At 31.0% G+C, this 20,711-nt stretch overlaps 1 protein-coding gene across 4 annotated transcripts in view; it reads left to right on the top strand.

Annotated features, from left to right (window-relative positions):
• Positions 1-20,711, top strand: part of LOC108722114 (secretin receptor) — a 56,292-nt gene that overhangs the window by 21,397 nt on the left and 14,184 nt on the right. For 2 of the 4 annotated variants that reach the window (XM_018447050.1, XM_018447051.1), the window contains exons 2-3: positions 9,883-9,974; positions 20,412-20,502. In XM_018447050.1, the coding sequence (XP_018302552.1) occupies positions 9,963-9,974; positions 20,412-20,502 (103 nt within the window). In that variant the 5' untranslated portion in view covers positions 9,883-9,962. Of the gene's footprint in view, positions 1-9,881; positions 9,975-20,411; positions 20,503-20,711 lie in introns of those variants that run through there. The other 2 variants (XM_018447052.1, XM_018447053.1) reach the window with 1 other exon arrangement.

The raw sequence follows: 20,711 nt of genomic DNA, 5'->3' as shown, positions 1-20,711 counted from the left end.
TATATGTATAATAATAGTTTAACAAATTTTACATTAATAAGAGAAATAGGAACCATTGATCAATAATTAAGTATACCACAACTTTAAACAATTGCGCTCCAAATTCGTATCTCTGATATTTGTACGCGTTGCGTACCTATGTGGCAAACCAACCTATCATGATGAAATTTATTCGGTCATAGAGAATGATATACTTCTATCCTCTCAACTCTCGAGAGAGATCTACCCAACTCGACCAATCTCTAGGGAGCTTTCAGCAGAAAAGCGTTGGGAGTTCCTAAACCTTCTCCAAATCAACTTGCAAAAGCACGTTGAAACTTCTAAACCTTCGCATAAAGTTCCTCCAGTAAATTACGATATTATGTCGAGGTTTAATAAATAATAAATAACTGCGCCTATGGGTTTACTTGGCGAGAAAATTTAGGTCATTCGTATCTTCATTTCATCCAGCAATTTCAGCAGTAATAACGATTGAAATAGGATTCGACCTATCATTTTCCAAATAACAAAACGTGTGATGACGAACACACAGATGACGAAGGCCATGACCAGAATTGTCGAATAAGATTATACTTTATCCAATAACTAGAATTGATCTTTTTTAATGGGTTCAACTTTCATCTGTCCTTGTTGTTTTCATTGGCGAAGCGAACATTGAAACTAGGTGTAATTAATCTGCCGGTCGAAAACTTGTTCGTTTTGAGTGCTCGGTTGGTCGAATAGTACCTTAAATCACTGAAAGTAATTGTTATCACTTAGTCTGAGATTGCTAGTTGCCAAGTTAACTCGCAACTTTATGTCGCGAACTCGCCCTCTAGTTTCGCTTTCTCATTTTAGCATCGACATTATTCAATTAGCAAAACGTCGTGTTTATCTTTTGTCTAAAAGTTTGTTTCCTCTCGCTGTAGTTTACTGTGAAGATTTCCCTTGTTGCTTCTGCTAAGCTAGGCTAAATAATTGTTTTCGCGAATCGCGTTGGACAATCATGAATATTCTATGAGGATTTCAACGAGACACGGAATGTTCTTCTTTTCGCAATAAACAATTAAAGGCAGACTAGCATATATGTATTCGTATGCATGGCTTCCCAGACAACAAAAAATGTCTGAAATCGCGTCATAAGACGTTTATTATGTCTAAAAAGACAACTTAAAGATGTCTTATGTCACAATTTTAGAATTTGTATTGTTTGGATTATTTAAATATTAATATTCAGATAAAAATAAAAACCGTTATATAATAATTTCGTACTTCTTAATTATTATTCAAAAGCCGAAATTATTTATATTATCGATACATTGAACTAAATTATTCATTTTCAATCATTGATGATTTAATTTCAATCATTAAACAAGTATTTTTGACGTTACGAATTATAATAAAATCCATGGAGAGAGATTCAAGAAGAGATTTCCGAGTTCTGTAAATAACCACTCGCGGCATCACAACCATCCGCATAATTACGATTGGATTACAGCTAGGTGACCTAGTGATTCTTAAAATAACTGTGCTTAACGAGCTTATTCTATGAAAAGGCACTTGAAAGGGCGGTTTGTTATTAACAAATCTGGCGTCTCGTGGCGTTGAAATTGGCGAAGACTTGAAAGTTTAAACTAGGCGTGTCTTGACTCGAAATCAGATTACCTTCCGTTGCGAAACGAGGGTAGGTGCGCCAACGACGAGTATTATATTTGTCTCTGCTTTTCATTGACAAGCGAAACGACATAATTACAGACAACACGCATTACCACGTCTTTAAGGAAAGACACCCTTACAACTATGGTGTTGCGTGCCATGTTATTATCGTCTATCATTTGTTGTACCGAGCTTCTTGTCGAATTAAAATCGCAAATAACTTACTCAATATTAAGGTATAAATAAAATAACCAAACTTATTACATATATATATATATATATACTAACTTAACGAACTTATTATATATATATAATACTAACTTAACGAGAAAGCTTTGTTGTAAGTTATGGAAAAAGGTCAAGAAGGATTTATAATGAGCTTGCTCAATTGAGAAAAATGTAATAAGCAGCTTTTGAAGTTTTTTAATTATTCATAGTTATTAAAACACCGCATTAACCTCTTTTCATTAAAAGTTAATTAAAATTGTTGTTACAAAGATCAACGTAGATGATTATATAATATTTGTTTACGTTATTCAACGCCTTTGAGACATCTCGTATGTCCCTATAGTTTCCTGCAGTTTCAAATGGAATTGAAATTCTGCAAGGCCCTTGAGAAATCGGCAGAGAAAGAGTCGTCGGCGTTATACGAATCGTATTATCTTGGACAAGGTTTATGATCTCACTAGCCACCGCAATGTCCCAATTGGGTGTTCATTTGTCGATGTGAACGTCTCTATAGGATTCCTTTATTATCCTTACAATCGGCAAATTTTTTGCCATCCAACCCATTACACACATCAATTTCAAGTCCTTATATTTACGAGCGTAAGTTCCCGCAAACATGTGCCAATCCTCTGAGAAACGTCGCAAATATTTCGCAGGCATTCCGAATATCCGCAAGATATTCAGGAAAAACGATGCGAAAGTGATTTCTGAAGATTGGAAATGTCTGATATGCATTCTTTGTCTAACGAAGAAAAGATCGGACTGTCGATTCTCGGTTTTTGTGATAGATATATTTCGTATAAAACAGTTCAAGAAAAGAACATATCTTTTTATGCTAGATTTAGCTAGATGCATTGAATTTTGATGAAAATCTTTTCCGACTTGCAAAACAATTAATTTTTAATAAAAATATTAGGGAAGGATTGACATTTATTATTTATTCGTATCTTTTTGTAATTTTTGCAAAGTAATGACTGAACATACCAAATTATTATAAATATAATCGTACATTTATTTCTCGGATTTTATAATTTAACTTTCTCAAATCTAAATTTTTCATATTTATTATACATGAAGTATGTATGCATCATATATAATAGAAAAGAAAAATCATACTTTGATATGTAGAAGTACGATGTAAAGAAGGAAATTTTCATAAGGAATACGAAATACAAGAAAACCGTCGATTTTACTTCGCTGTGTTTGAATAGCACATACATATGAAAACCGGAAAATCAATACTAAAGGCATTTTGAATATACCTCAAAAACGTGTAGTATACAACTTATCTAGCAGATAACAGCACCTTAGAAAATATGAAATATTCTGTTGCTTCATCCCTTCAGGGACATTATCTAATATTGCTTCTTTCAGACATCTATATACGAGCGAGGTATAGGTTGCAAACAATATTGTCAAGAAAAATATTTCAAGCTGCGTCAAAAAGACAGCCAATTTTATAAAATAAATGTGCCCTATGAATATTGTTTTTACACTGAAAAAAATGCATATAATTTTACATGGAAATTACATGTCCATGACTGGAAAATTACCTACATATGATTGGAAATTTACAATTTCCTGTAAATTTCCAATCATATTTAAGTAATTTAGATAATTTTCCAATCATAGACATGTAATTTTCATGTAAAATTACACGCATTTTTTTCAGTGTAATACATAGATGCAACAATTTTTAATGCGCGAGAAAATTGTTTAGTCAATTATAATAATGTCAAAAAATGCTAATAGTTTTTAAGATTTTTGCACCGTTTATTTAATATCAATGTAGCTATGTTTCTTTTTTTATTATATACAGGGTGTCCTGTAAAGACTCGAACAATGCTTAAAGGGAGATTCCTGAGATTATTTTGAGACGAAAATCCTAATACGAAAATGTCGAATCTATAACTTTTGAATTATAATTCGTTAAAGATAGTGTGTAATTCTAAAACTATTATAGTCTCGATATTTTCGTATTATTTTCATCTTAGAATGTTCAAAAGAATCCAGAAAAAATAATAGAGGCTATAAAAGTAAAATGGTTTTTTACTTATAAGCATTTAAAGTTAGCTTATAATTCAAAAAATTGTTGTAGCCTCGACATTTTCGTATTAGGATTTTTGTCTCAAAATAATCTCAGAAATCTCCCCTTAAGAGTTGTTCGGGTCTTTACAGGGCACCCTATATAGTGCATATATGTATAATATAAAGAATTCAAATTTTAAAGGCTAAATTATAAAATCGGAGAAATAAAATGTGGTTGAAGTTTGGAGCGTTCGTGGAGCGAAAATTAAATGTAAGCCCACATTGAAATAACAGACAATTGAAGATCACTCATATGTACACTCATATGTGACTGAAAATTTCCAACGTATATCCAGGCAATAAATGTATATATTATATTCATAATTTCTGCACTGTTTAATTAGAAATAAAGGATTATATAATAATGCGACATAATATAATGTACATACGACATAATATGAAGTACAAATAAAAATTTTTATCTACGGCTTTATTATTGCAATAGATAACATAAGGCATATCTCTCTTTTCTCTGTATATTTATTAATCATTTTACAAAATCCATTAAAAATCTGTTAAAACATAATTTAGAACATATCCATGACTAGCAATAAAGATATCGATTCATCAGAACTGTACATTTACATACTACGACTGAAAAAGCAGCGTTTCAGTAGCAAACATCAGCCAGCAACACTGAAAAAAATTTTAGTCATTTTTGGTCCAATGAATGATTGTTAATTAATGTCCGACTTAATGTAGTTAATTCATTGATACGATAACTGGATTCATTTATATAATTACATATTCATTTTTGTAATGAATTGTAGTAATAGTTTTATAACCTAAATCATATATGATGAGAATTCATTGGACCAATTTTCATTATTTTTTCATAATTCGATGAATATTTTATTGTATGTACGTACAGTTTTGGTTCTATGAAGGGAAACAATTTGTCGGACATTAGCTTAGTCATGTAACGTGATTCATTTGCAACAATACCCTTCGATACCAATCGATCGATAAGAACACAACGAGCAGCGCAAGAGCAGATTGTAAAATCACAAATAAATATCCACTTATTTAGCGAATTTGCAACGAGTGAATTCACGAAGCCGCGAACGGGACACACTTCTGGGCTTTCGTCGCGTGACACGATCCTAAATAGGCCAACGGGTATGTGGGCCAACGAGCAGAGGCAAGTTGAAAAGATCCCGCGGGTGTCCTTAACGATTTTTCCTACTATTGTAATACCACTACAAGAAACACTTTTTTCTTCGGTATTTTTCTTTCCAACAAATTGGTATACCAATAATTGGCTAGTAGAAACTTCTCGTTCGCGTTACGTTTTTTGAAAGACTAAACGAGAAAAATCCGTTTAACGAACGATATCACGCGGAACCTTACCTTATGTAAATTGCGCAAAAAGCAAGTAAAAAAGTTCAATCAAAGAAACTTCAGGAGAAATAAGGTTAGCGTTTCACTAGAGGGATAGTGTTAGTAAATTCGCAATTAAACTGCTGACGGACTGATGCAAATTTAAGAACTCTAGCGATTTCCTCGCTCCTTCAATAATCCCTCTATTCAACGCGTTGGTGCATAATACCAGAGTCATACGTAAGTTATACGGAAACTTATGTATAAAATATCTTTGTCTTAAGTGGGATTGACTTAAACCTCATTAAACTTACGAAATCTTGTTTTGCATCGTTGTTGCAGACGTGACGTCATTATTTGTGCAGGAAAGATTACCGCAACAAGAATATGAAAGCACAGAATCGTTTCATGTAACACAAATGAGCAACGCGGTTCTTCGTATCAAATAGAACATTCAGTCTACTGAATTATTAACATGAAACTAATAACTTTCATGATAATGAAAAAATATGAGGTATTTGAACGATAAATTTTAATGAACATATTTTTATTTTATAATATATACAACGCATAGGTATTTTCATGCATTTATATAGGAATAATTTAAAATTTTTTCTCAGATTTCTTATATCTCTTATCATTAATTAATAATGAGTTTTTGAACAGTACGGAAGATACCTTTCCAGAATAGAATTGTGGCTTTGTTGAAATCTTCTTAGTTTTACGAATCGATGAAAATTTAATTTTTAAATCGGAATTTCAGTTCATCGGCGCAAAAAGGAGATAATGAAATCTTTATTTCCAAACTAGTACAGGCTCTTTATTCGCATTATCTAATTTATCGTTCTTTCTTTTACATTAAAATTTTAATAAAATTTCTACAGCTGTAACTTTTATTTTCAATATTCGATCATCTCGATATCGCAATGTATCCTCTTATTACTTCTATGTCAACTGACAGCGCTATTTTTCCTATATTGCGTCTAAACCAGCGAACCACAAAAGCGGATTATAATGAAATACGTTCATCTCGTTTTCTGATAAGCTGAATCTCTCACTAATGTGAATATGTATCTATATAGCGTTATCTAGAAACTCTTACGTTGTTATATTACATATATACAGCGTAATCTAGAAACTCTTCTTTATAATATCTCCTTTTTATTTTATAGATATTATTTTTGAAATCACATTTTTTGTTATCTTCTATATAGTATATCTTTACATTGATAATAATATATTAATATAAAATTTTTGAATTTTTTTTTATCCGTTAAATGTTTTTCCAATTGCGAGAATATCCGTAATAAATATTCATTACACAACATAAAATCAGTACGTGCGTTTGAGAAGTAAAAAGATTATGTTAAACTGCGGCTTAAATTCTTGTCTTTGTCGTCAAAGGAAAAGAACTTTTATCACAGGAGGAACTGACAATTTCACGCAAATTAAATGAAGTACAGGGTGGTGAAATACTAAGTACTTAGTTTGAAATAGGGCACAAGAAATACGAGATGCAATTGAGATGAGCTGAAGATATCTTTAACCTATTACCTGACCTTTAAATCAGAGTTTCTATTCAGGGAATATCGTAATCCAAAGTGACACGAAAACTATTGTAATACTGTAAAGTTAATATTCCCTTTACATTTATTTAAATGTGTATATATCTTCAATGTACCGAAAGTATATGAGATTTCCATACATTCTAATATGTCTCTCTCAAACTGCAATATTTAATTATTCAAATGCCATTTCGCTTATACCATTTCTTCCACTCCTCTATATTTACTTCGCAAAATTATTCAGTAATAAATTTATAATTATGACATTCATAGAAAGCGACATTCCTCAGAACTCAGTACACTTGCAAAGTTTCACGTAAAAAAATTGACATCTTTTGTGAAGAACTTGACGGTATAAATAAAAATAACGTACTTGGATACTCATAATAAAAAAATATAATCATTTCTTACATTTTTATTCTAAATGACATAAGCACCTTTCATTATAAAAAATCCATGTTACGAAAAACATATATAATATATACAAAATAAAAAAAGTATATAAACGTAATTTTACTTAGCTTTAATTGAATTTTTACTTGAGATACGTTTGTAGAAAACGCAATCTCAATTTAAACTCATTAGGAGACTATGAATAATTCCCGTGACGATATAATTGGCTTTCTAAGCGTCGTCTCGGCGGAAGGGCTTTTTTCTTAATTGTTCGATCATCCACTCTGTTGGCTTCATCATTATTCTATGTCTGCAAATTACGTTTATTTTAATTTAATCGAATATGCGCCATTGTTCAATATTGCGGGATATTTTTGTTGCCGGTAATTGGGAGTTCTCGCAGAATGCCACTCGAATGCCTCCGACACTCGAACACCTCTCGAGACTCTCGAAATCGCAATGCTAATCTATTTCAATGGTAATCGTGCATTATGTCGCATTGAAATGCGCATCAATCGATTCAACGTGAAAAACAACGCCATACATCTATCTGAATTTTTAACAGACAGTACAACTTTTAATTCGGTTATATTTACATATATTATTTATATGTGTACAAAGAAATTTTAATAGTTTTTAAAAATTCATGAAAAAATACATTAATATACTGTCATAGACTTCATATATGGTCCTTATAAAAATTTATATATAGTATGAATAGTATACAGAGAGAGAGAGAGAGAGAGAGAGAGAGAGAGAGAGTATGCACAATACAAATTTTTATAAAGTTAAATTTAACATGCGTCATAATTTTAAGAAAAAAGAAAAAAATACAAAATAAGAACATTAAATACATAATTTTTTGTTTTATATATAGCGACCGCAATCAAAAAATGTAAATTAGATCTAATGCAACTTGAGTATACTTCATGTATGAGTTCCGTGATTTATTGCTCGATTTACATTCTCAGCCTGCCGATAAATTTGATCCTGTCGAGCTCGACAAATTTGACGTAATGGTTAACAATGTATCACGGAGATAACCATTTGGAGGGCATATGTAATCGATAATGCAACGTACAGCCGACGCCGCATAACATATCCTTGATATTTAAATTCATCAACCCGTTCGTGACATGGAATGAGTCCACAATCCGTTGCTCGCGAATGGATTATTATAGTCTGCTTTTAATCAACCATTGATGACTCTTTTGATAACCTTGTGTTAATGCATGTAAAGTTAGTATGCATTTATGCATACAAATAGCTGAAGACGCAATATGCAAACAATGTCAAATAATCCGTATTGTCAATAAATTCGCGAATCTAACTATGGTCACGGATGTTAGTTGGCAAACTATTTGCATTTAATTTAGTTATTCTAAAGTTTATGTTATGTCGTCTTCTAGCTTCATCCCAATCATCAAGTACTGTTAATACAAATTTTATAATTAAATTTAACAGTAAATTAATACACAGAAACTAATATCTCCTAATGAACGTTTATCTATGACGTGCAATTAATTTTATTTTTTAACTTATACATTTCATCACCTTGCACGAACGATACCTTGTGTCTATTATCTACAAAGGCCGAATTGATACGTCAGTAGGTTCTGCTATCCTGTAGTAGTGTAATGGATACCTCGATATCCTTGATGATTCGAACAAGTTGCGAAATTCCGTAACTGTTGTCAGCTTCGGTTTCTCGATCGATCGACTAATGATTATCGTATCTGGATAATAGACTGAAGGGCGTAGCATTATAAAAGAAAAAGAGGTGTTGTCTGACCTACTAATACACAATTAATTAGAAGACAAACAAAGGCGTGTCAGGCCATTTCAGATATCGTCGATACGAGATTTCGTTGATTAGCTCTCATTTGATTGTTCATCAATCTAAACGGCCATTACTTTCGTAATGAACTTTCATATAAACGTTCTATTCATAGAATAATAAAAAACATAATAATTGTCTTTATAAACTTTGCTCTTTGATTGTTTCTATTTTTATAATAAATTTCTACGGTAAACCTGTTTTAATAGCATAAAGATTAAACACACACACACATCAACGATATTTTTTATTGATATTTTCAGTGTATCAGTTCATAAGAAATATTATTGCATTTGTGCAATTACACTTATACTAATTTTTATTGTTAATAAGAATATCGATATAAAAAATTGCCTTTGTATAAATATTTATCAATTAAATCGGTCGGGTATCATCAATTTCGTGTGAAATGTTTTTATCAAAATATTGTCAAAGCCTGCTGTTGCAGATATCAAATTTGATATTAAATGCCGATCCTTGTTTTTGCATACAAGACTGAAGTTACATCAAAGCATTCTTTTATAGGTACATGACAGAAACATGATCTATCATATGTGCTTCCCATCATATAAACTTATTAACCACGTGATGTAATGATTAATTAACATTCTATTCTAACAAGACAAATAGTCCAAAAATTACCATCCCGAAATATTATAATTAAAAATATTGACACAATGTTACGAATCAATAGCGGCAACAATAGTAACCAGCTGTACTATAAAAAGAAAACAGCGTCTTTCCTTCCCCTTTTTTTACAATACTGGGAAATACTTAATAATATCAATGATTAATTAATGCGTAATGTATTTTCAGAACGGACTGTTCTGAGAGTCAGAAGAAACACAGCTGCGAGAAGAAAATTCATTCGACGGACAATAATCCGAGAAGCCGCCATGGAAATACATGTGAGTAATGACAAGTTATGCAATAATGACATGTTCCAATTATAATATTCACACTTTGTAGAATAATTGTCGCTTTATTAATTTTTCCATCGCCTATAGTGACGTTCGTCTTTTCTAATTAGGAACAGAAAAAAGTATAATATTATTTTATTGTCGCTTTGTCAAATTATGTGATATAACGTGCATTATAGTTTTACAAAATTGATTTACAATTGCGAGAATTTATTTCAAAATGCACAAAGAATACAAAATAAGAAAATTAAATATATTTTTTTTATATTTTATACATATCTTCTGTACATACATATTTAACTTTATTTTCAAATGTTTTTTACATGTTATTCTTTAAATATATTCTTTAAATATATATTTCACTAAATTGCAAATCAGTGAAATCGTAAATCATCTTGTTTATTATTAGTATTAATTAAATGATAAGACAAATTCCAAAGATGCATTCTTTCCCATCGTTAGAAAAAGAAATAATTGCGAATTTTTCACACATACACACACAATCGAGGAATAAATCTGAGAAACAAACAACAGAAAATTGATTTCGTCATTATTTTATATTCAGAACGAACTCTCTTAGCTATGTTTTTCCATAACAAGAGAATTACGTATATATTCTTAGTATAATTCTTCCGATAAGAAACATTTCAAAGGTTCTGACAAAAGAATTAAAGAAAAACAAATCAGAACTGGAAAGTTTAACAGAAATAGTTCTTAATATCTTATTTAGTAACAAACTTATTTAGTCTTTTTGAATAGCAATCTTGACTTATGTATAAGTATATTACTTGATACGATCTTTTCATTTGTTGATATGAAATTTTATGCATGAAATCTGGAACACACGGGAACGTTCACTGGATATTTCTGCTGGTATCTCTAAATCTTCGTAGAGAGATAAGCTGCTAAATGTACATACAGTTAGAGGCCTTATCGCAAGCTAAATGTCGGCGGACGTTTTCCTTGAAGTGTACAGTAGAAAATGCCAGAAGGGCCAGGTCGTTTTATTTGTAGACAGGCTCCCGGACGGTCTTTCACGTGGCGGAACTATTAATTAAGTTTTCTGAAATACTCTTTGCCGCAGGAATTCTAAGAACTTTCAACTTGATATAACTTCGATTATTGAGGCATAAAAAAAACTTAAAAGAATTACAGTACAAAAACTTTCGTTCTCCGTCTCGTCTTTTTTGAGTTTGGATCTTTCAAAGTAATGTATATAATTTTCTTTTGAGTAATGTTTTATATTAGTATTACAGTCTCATCTGATTTATTTAATTTCCAATACCAATTTATGTCCGATTTCTCTAAATTTTGCGTTTTTCAACATGCATTACATTTCGAATTTAAATGGAAAATTTACTTGATTTATTATTTAACAAATTTGCTAATTAAATTTATTAAGTACTAAATTTAGAAGTTTTTGTGAAACTCACTAACAATAAGAGCATCATAAGAGATTTAATTTTTTTTACATGTTATTTTAATTATTATTCAAAAGCAATCCTACTTAAAACAGAATTGTTATGTAAAAAGTATATATGTAACATCTAAAATATAATATTAAATATCTTGTTGAACATTTTGTACTTCTTACTACTAGAAAATTTTAAGATTGGAATTTTTTTTAAATTCTTCTTTTCTTGCAAATAAATTGCATTGCCTAAAACGGTATTTTTAATAAATTTTTTAAATGCTACATTTAAAAAATTACTTTATTTACTGGAGAGTCCAACGAGATCATTTAAATACCAAGATTACAGTCGCAGTTATTTATCCCACAAATAAAACGGACTTTAAACGGACTTTATCATATGTTTTATCACAAAAATTATATATGAAGAAATTTCGAGTTTGTTGGCTATAATAAACATTATTTTCAATCTCATTGCACATATATACATACTCTTACTGCAACTCACTCTTCCGTTTAATTGAAAGTACATTAACGCAATGCATCCTCTCGTTTGTAATGTAAATATTGTTAATATTATATATCAGATTCAGCATATCGATCCAGCAATACTAAATTATTATATACATCAATGGTCAAAATAGTTTCAGATTTAACATCTATATATAGATTTATTTTATTATGACTTATATATACATTTAAAAGTTGCGAAAAATCGCTATATTTCCATAACGCAAATAATACATATTTGTTTTTTTTTAGCTTGTTGAAATATTGGAATCTCGCGGTTAAATTCTCATTTCGTACAAAGGAGTACGAAAAATTGGAGAGTTGTTCAGAAATTCTTTTCAAGATAAATATCTTCAATAAAGTTCACTGACAAGGGAAGTTTCACAACTGTCCGGAACAGATTTAATTCTCCATGAAATATGTTGTTAAACACGAAAATCTAAGAGACACGTATTTTTTTTATACGTGCGCTAACTCATGTTTAAGGGATGAAATACCCCTTTGAAGAAAAACGGTATTACTATTTCGAGTCGAATACCGTCGGAAGTATAAAAGATGGAAATTTTTTAAACAAAAGTTGTACGGTTTCAAGAGTATATTTTAATGTTGTGAAGAAAACAAATTTTTTTAATTTTTTTGTTTAACAATTGTTTAACAAAAAATTTAAATTAAAAAAATACGTGTCTCTTAGATTTTTGTGTTTAACAACATATTTCATGGAGAATCAAATCAGTTCCGGACAGTTGTGAAACTTCCTTTGTGAGTATAGTAATAAGTTTGCTAAGTAAATCTTCTGAACAAATTAAAACTTACATGAAAATTTTATACAAATGCTAAATAGAAACAATACTTTTTATTGTAATAATATCGTTGCAGCGTTTGCATGCTTTTGACATGAATGCAACTCCAGCAAATTATTTCCGAGCTCGTTCGATACGTCTCGCATACATAATGAATGTAACTTCTGCTTCGTAAATGCTTATAGGTGCTTATGCAAAAGCTCTGGGCGTATCATAAAATACTATCATGTAGATAACGATTATGGAGGAACGCAAATCCTACATTTTCCCATATACGGTTTCCTGTATGAAAACTCGTTTGCTCGAGACGCTTTTTTAAGTATCCCTTGCTGTTCCGCAAAGCTTAACGCTTTTCAGCGAAGTCAAAGTGTAACTTTGTAGCAAAGATTCGTCGATTTCGTAACAACAAAATTTTCTTTGACACTTCGCGGCGGAGAAACTTCTCTCTAGTAGAACCGTGTGCTGATTTCATATCGGCAACGGCACATTTCAAGTATTCCAACATGGAAAACTGGAATGCAACGGGGATTTGGAGTTACCGAACGACCCACCATCTTCAACTTTTATAGGATTGTCTCAAAACTAGAAATCTGTGAAATGTCACGAAAATTGAGAACGGTGAGAGAAAAGTCCAGAAATTTTGCCAAATTTTCTGAAGAATGAAAATTCTTGGCTTTAAAGAAGTTTAATATGCGTACATCACACCTATGCAATTTTGAAATACTGCCACCTTAACAATTAAATGCAAGCAGTGTCAGCAACATGAATAGTAATTTACGTTTCCGTGTTAAATTGTTTCTTCAACAAAGTATATTTAACGGTTTTCAAATTAGGACTAAAATACAAAAAATTTCTAAATATTATTGAAAGCATCAAGGAAATTCATGAAATTTTGCTTGGAAATCAAGGAAAAGTTATAGAATTTTAGAATGAGAAATTTGTAACAACCCTGTTTTAATACATATATACAACTAATCAATATCTTCTTCTCTTCTCTCTTATACACGTTCTCTCTCTCTCTCTCTCTCCCCCCTCTCTCTCTTCCCTTTCTCTCTTCTCAAAAAGCTTTTATTCGGAGAAAGATGTCACTAACATTTCTCGTTTTGTCTTTACTCTTTCAATAGTTTACTCTTGTAATTAGTTTGTACCTAAGTTGAATGTTATAATAGTAGACCATAATCAAAATTATCAAATGCATTTGTGCTATTTTAAAAGACTAGAGGCAAACGCGACATTATGCATGCAATGTGCAGCGCGATGTATGTGTTATGTTTCATACAAGATATTGCTTTATGCTACACTGAGAAAATTGCTGTGACACGATATAAAAATTTTTGTACAATATATTGCGAAAGTATTTCGTACAGCGAGTTTGTTAAAACAAGCCCTTAAAAAACATTTCGAGAATGTTCTCGTGCTTTTCCAAGAATATTCTCGTATCTTTAGTTAAAATGTCAATAATTCTTATCTATGTATATAAAACTTATCGGATTTTAATAATAAACCTATTACATATATAATTTGCGGATTATATAAAGCTGATATCTAAGCTAAATTGAACGTCAGAGAAACGATATTTTACTCACGGGGGATCTGCCACCAAGTATCAGCAATCGCCGTTATTGATGGCTGTCGTGTTCCAAATGTTCTCGACTTTGCGCTGACAAGTGTTCTATCAGCAAGAAAAGCTCAAGTTCGAGCTCAAGCAAAATCTAGGTCCAATAGGATGGTTATCCTTCCCTTGAATGACCGTTCATTTACTAATCGAAGTACTACACTCGTCAATATAGGACCCTCGTTTACGTCATATGTATTACGGAAAGATATGCTAGCATCCGTTTCTATTCATCCAGTTACATGCGAGAATGGTAGGAGTTCACCTTTTCCAAGACAACGTCGCACTTTGAAATGTTTTCGCTGTGATTGAATATTTTCTTTAAAATGACATATCGAATGGTAATAAATAAAGAAATTTCTTTATAATAACGATATAGAAATAGAAGCGACTTAAGATATAACTTTGTAAAATGAAGCATTATTGAGAAGTAAGAGAATATATTCAAAATATGTAAAATGAGTATTTTTCAAGGAAACTTTAGAACACTAAATTTTGTAAAAATTTTGATATTATAAGAAGCTCAAGAAAGAATTGACAGCAGATATGCATACACATATACAGAGTGTCCCAAAAAGGTCGGGACACCTAAATATCTCGGGAAATATAAGTTTTACAGAAAAGTGTTTCAGACAAAAGTTATATGGTTTAGAAATAGCTATATAAGATGAATATTTTTCAAGGAAACTTTAGAACATTTAATTTTAAAAAAATTTTGACATTATAAGAAGCTTAAGAAAGGATTAACAGCAGATATGCATATATATAAGAGTAAGTATTAATTACAGAGAAAACTTATATATTAATTACATATCGGTACTCTCGGATGATAAAGTCTTGTGAAATTTTTACGAAAGTTGGCATTTGCCGGAGTTATACCCCTGATTATCGCAGAGAATACATTCGCGCGATTTCGGAGACCGTAATAAGAAGAAAAAGGAGGATGCGCCGTGGATTCTCAGCGCGTTCCAAGGTGTTTATTACGAGTAAGTGACCTAGAATAATCGCGCGCGCATTTTATGAGACCTGTGTACGACAGTCAACATGCGGTACATGAGAGAAAGTCGGAGGGAAAATAAATAATTTTAGTGTCTCGCCATCGCAATGGGGAAGACGATAGTAGGAGAAATGTTCAGCGAACTATGAAACCATTTGGAAGATTTCTGGATGGATAGTTATGCGCCTGAAAGAAATAACCGTAAATAGCTATAAATCGCTTTTACGTGTTTCATCACTTTCCATTTTTTTTTTATGGAAGCTAGAGCCACATAAAGTTGCTCAGAACAGCGTGGACGTTCGTAATGTCAACCTTTATAAATACAATATATTTGTAATATCAGCTATGTAACTACATACCGACGCCAACTTTTGTTTAAATAAGCTGTTGTTATGCTTTATTATAATTGAGAATAATAATAATATTAATAAGTTTGATCTCAAATAAGCTGATATTATAATGTATAAATTATTCGTAAATATTATATTCACAGGAAATGTACAATTTCGTAGTTATAATTTATGTATGTAACGATGCCGTTTTGCATATTAATTCATTTAGCTTTATATCAACATTTATACTGCGCAAACAGATTCGATTATTGATTGCTGGCAGTAATTCTTAACTTTGTTTTATCTTAAAAAGCCAATTCATAAAAAAATTATCAATGTAATAAGGATTTCTGAATATAAATGTCCGCCTTAGTAATACAATCAGGAACGTCGTCAGACAGAATTGTTGCATCGTCGAGGCGACGGCAAGACGACGAAAAAAAGCATATAAAATATAGATAATATGATAAAAGAAAGTAAATGGAGGTATCATAAATGTAAAACAGAGAAGGGCTCCTCAAGGATGTATTCATAACGCGATGTCTCTGATATTTTATTGGAACAGTTATAGAATAATGTATAAGATAATTTAGTAGTAGTTCTTACAAAAATATAAAACATGCCGAAGTAATGTATAATTGCATAATATGTATATAAATTATTGTAATATAATTTTAAGTAATTTTATTTAAATGATTACTGAAATATAATTTGTTAAATATTATTCAAAAAATAATAATCTCTGTTTTATTTAATTCAATGTGAAAGAGAATATATATTGTACTATATAACACACAATATATTCTTTAAATCAATAAATTGTTACTAACGCAACTTTTTTTTTCGAGAGCTTTTTATACAATACTGATATTTGCCAAAAAGTTTTAATCAAGAAACAATTTTTAATTTATTACTGTTTAACAGATATGTAAATTCTAACAATTTGTCATTTATAATCATAACACAATTGGTCCGTTTAGATTTATATATAGATTTAGATCGTCATCTAAATGACGATTATGATTTAGAAGGAATTGAAACAAAACTTAAAAATATCGTAGCGTGATAGAACATACGGATAATACATGTACTTATTTTATTCCTAAATGTTATATAAATTATTAAAGGATTAAAATGATAATAAAAAGTAAAAATAATTAATATTTTCAAAATTTATTCCAAATTTCATATCAACCGTGTTCAACAGATATTTATTTTACAATTGTTGCAAAGTGGATACCCCGGGTATCGGGTCGCAAAGCGAACACTCGCCATTACTCGTAAACTATATGTTAGCAAGAATTGAAACAAACACAATCTCATCCGTCTATTGCCTATCTGTCGCAAGTAATTGAGTTATTAGGAGAACGCACTGCATGTGGATGCAGAGAACATAAAATCCGAAATCGACGATAAACTTTCAATATTTCAAGGTGAGATTTTCTTCATGAAATCTTTCGTAGGATTCCTTGTATAAGTAGATTAATTCACTTTTGTAGGATTACTTGTAATTGTTATATTGTGTTCTTAAAGTGCATGTGTTTGTCTTGATTTGCCATGAATTTCGTACAATAGTTGCTACTGGCTTTGATTTTATTTTGATTGCTTTTCAAAAAGTCCTTGCCGGGCAAAATGGACCGGGCAAGGTGAATCCAGTTTGCTGGTCAACTATTCGTTTTGTCCGTCACTTAACTGTCGTTTGCGCTATTATTTCTGACTGTTACATTTTTCATCCTTTATTATTATAGAGGGTCAGTAATTGTAAAAGAAAAGCTAATCAAGGCCAATGGAATGAGAAATCTATGCAGCTTGCCATTAGAGAATGCAAATCTGGAAATTCTGTGAAGAAAACAACTAGAAAACATATAGCGAACTTAAAATATATATATATATATTAATCTTTTAATTAATTCATTAACTTGTTAATGGTACATAAATGTATTGTATCTATCGATGTTCACTTTGCCCTGTCTCCCTATCCGCTTTACCCAGATATTAGGGCAAAGCGAATAGTTTTGCCTATATCCATATCTTTTATTAATGTTTTAAAACTATCAAATGTTTAAAAGTTCTATTTATTATATTTTAACCTTTAATAAAATACAATTAAAATTAGCACATTGTTTCTTGTATCCATCAAACAGTAGTTTTCTTAAAGCACTTAAACTTTAGGGTATCCATTTTGCCCGGGTTTCCCCTATTCCTCTAAATCTAAAAATATAATCAAATCAGCGAAAAAAACTTCCAACAGTTGCAAGATAAAATTCTGCTAAATGCGACCAATTATTCTCTAATTGTACATACTAATTTTTTTATTTGGTCTCAGAATATAAGTGTGTGTGTGTGTGTATATATATATATATATACTTCTTTTAAAAATAAAGAGAGTAGAAGGAGAGGTAATAAAGTTTTATCCTATAAGGGAAAGTTATCCATCAATTTTTTTTTACTTATTTAAATTTTTTCCATAATTTAATTAATACTCTGTCTCTTTTTAAAAATTGCTTGTAGGGCTATGATAGGAGAAAAAAATTTAATTAATGCTAATTAATTTCGTATCCTGCAAAAAAGTAAGCGGAAAACGACAGGAAAGTGATTTTTTTCATAAACCTAACAACGAACTCTATTCCGAAATAAAAATTTGCGCGAAACGGCGATAAATACTTTTGAATATATGCTTCAAAAAATAGAGAAGTATACCGTTTGATAAGCCTTTAGTTTTGGCGTATATTTTTCTTTCTCGCTATGAGAAAACGAATCGTGGAATTTCTCGAATTCCGAACGGGAACAAAAGAGAAAAAAAGTTATTAAAACGAGCACGGCAGAAGATATCGGCTTTACCGAGTTAAAAATCACAAAGGTGTTCGTTCGGAGTGAACTTTTCGCTTTTCGCTTACGCATGGAAACTGACGCGAGTTAGCGTGTCTCGTGCATTTTCACGTTTCCAGAGCGTTTTCACATTTCAATATGCCGATTCAATACACATCGATAGGCAAATTAAATACGGAGACTCGAAATATTTGTGCGATAACCGTAGCTCGATTTAAAGCAAAATTGTTTTATTTAACTTGACTTTATTTAACGAATTTTCTATCTAAAATGTATCGAAAAAAAGAGTTAGAAAACGTTTCAAACATTTCATAAACGTTGTATAAAAAAATAAATTATACCTACATATTATAAGTATTTTATGTATATTAGCCGAGATAATACCGAGAAAATCTATATCCTCTGATTCAGACGAAAAATGTTAACTCATATCCAACAAATGGATATGAAATGAATGGACGTGACTGAAAAAAAAGTATATTGTATTTGTGACTATAATTACATGGTAAAATAATCATAATTAGAAGCATCATTTTATATATAGTTATTATTACTACAATATTAGTAACAATAACGTTATATGTTTTAGTTACAACATTTTATAGTATAATTTACTATATGCAAAGATTTATGTGTAAGATAGCCATACAATTATTGTAGTTGAATATGTATTATGGTTGTTATGATCATAATTCAGTATTCCGGTTACTATAATTCATATGATCAAAACAATTATAAATTTATGGTTGTCCCAAAAAATGACTATAAATTATAGTTAAATTATGGTTATTCCAACCATTTTTTTTTTCTGTCAGTGTATAATCGAGTGAAATTAACGCACGATACGTATTGTGCAAATAAATAAATGAGAAAATCTTTGGACTGAACTGAAATTGCTATAATCTTGCTTTAACTACAACGTTACTTTAACTCTATCTCCTTTAGCTATAATTTCGTACTTCTGTCGATAATTTTGTCACGAGGATAGTCCCATCGTAGACATTACACGTTATCGTCTTAAATATGATACATGGTCCTTCATAATTTATCAAAATCGGCTTTCTCAAAATGTATTGTTTTCCCGGACGAGATCATATTGAAAATTTAAGGGATCTGTGATTTACAATTAGATTTATGGGAAAACTAATAGAGCTAAGCACTTGTATTTTGTTATTTTCTATGTTTACTATGCCTCTACATTTATGTCATGAAATAATTACTAAACCGTTTACAGTCCCTACAGTAAACACATTTTAAGTAGGTTGCGATATGTGGTTACACTACTTATTGCATTGACAAATTAATTCAACTCACCATGATTTCATTAATATTAACATGAAAAACTGAAATTGCAAAACAGTATTAATATACATTATTAATAACCCTGATAGCAAAGCCTGCGGAAACAGATATTGAACAGAGTTTGCTACCAATTTTTGATTACAGAAAGGCACCAAATTGTATACAGAATTTGTATTATCTGACATTGTCAGCAAATTGCTGCCAGAAATATAACAAAGCTTGCTAGACATGCTATGCCAGCAGAGTGGTAGCAGAAACTGAGCAAAGTCTTGCATAACCTCACGGCAGATTGAGAGCAGAACCTGGTTCGAACAGACTCTGCTCGGTTTCTGCTACCACTCTGCTGGCATAGCCTGTCAACAGGCTTTGTCGACAAATCCATAGCCAAATGTGGACACAGATGGCTATGATTTTGTAGTCAAAATTTGATGGAGTTTTCTGCCAATTTGGCCCCAAATTGCTAACATTTGCTATCAGGGAACGTAAATATAACAGAGTGGTTGCTATTTTTTTACCTTCACTCCTACTTTTTTACTTCTGCAGCATAAATTCTCGCGTAGCGTAGACATCGGAGTTTACTTTATAATATGTACACGCGTATATTAATCTATATTTACATCGAGTTTCAGAGGAATGATGTCATCGACCGAATGAAGTTGATGGACGATAGATTGGAATCGGAAGCCAAGCGTTGCAAACTTGGAAATATATTGGAACCAGGTGAGCAGAATAGAATAATATTTCAAAAAAAAACGAAACGCACGAGAAATATCGTCGCTAGTCGAATGCTATTGATATTTCAAAGAGAACGATTGCGATATGTCATGCGGTATGATTTCCATTATAAAAGAGCGCGTCTAGTAGTAAGACTTAACACATGCTCGAACGATCTTGAATACGACGCCTGCTGCGAATCTCACTCGCCGACT

Source organism: Mycetomoellerius zeteki, unplaced genomic scaffold (assembly GCF_001594055.1).
Source record: "Mycetomoellerius zeteki isolate Tzet28-1 unplaced genomic scaffold, Tzet1.0 scaffold197, whole genome shotgun sequence".
NCBI classification, from domain to species: domain Eukaryota; kingdom Metazoa; phylum Arthropoda; class Insecta; order Hymenoptera; family Formicidae; genus Mycetomoellerius; species Mycetomoellerius zeteki.
This window is presented reverse-complemented; position numbering and strand designations above follow the sequence as displayed.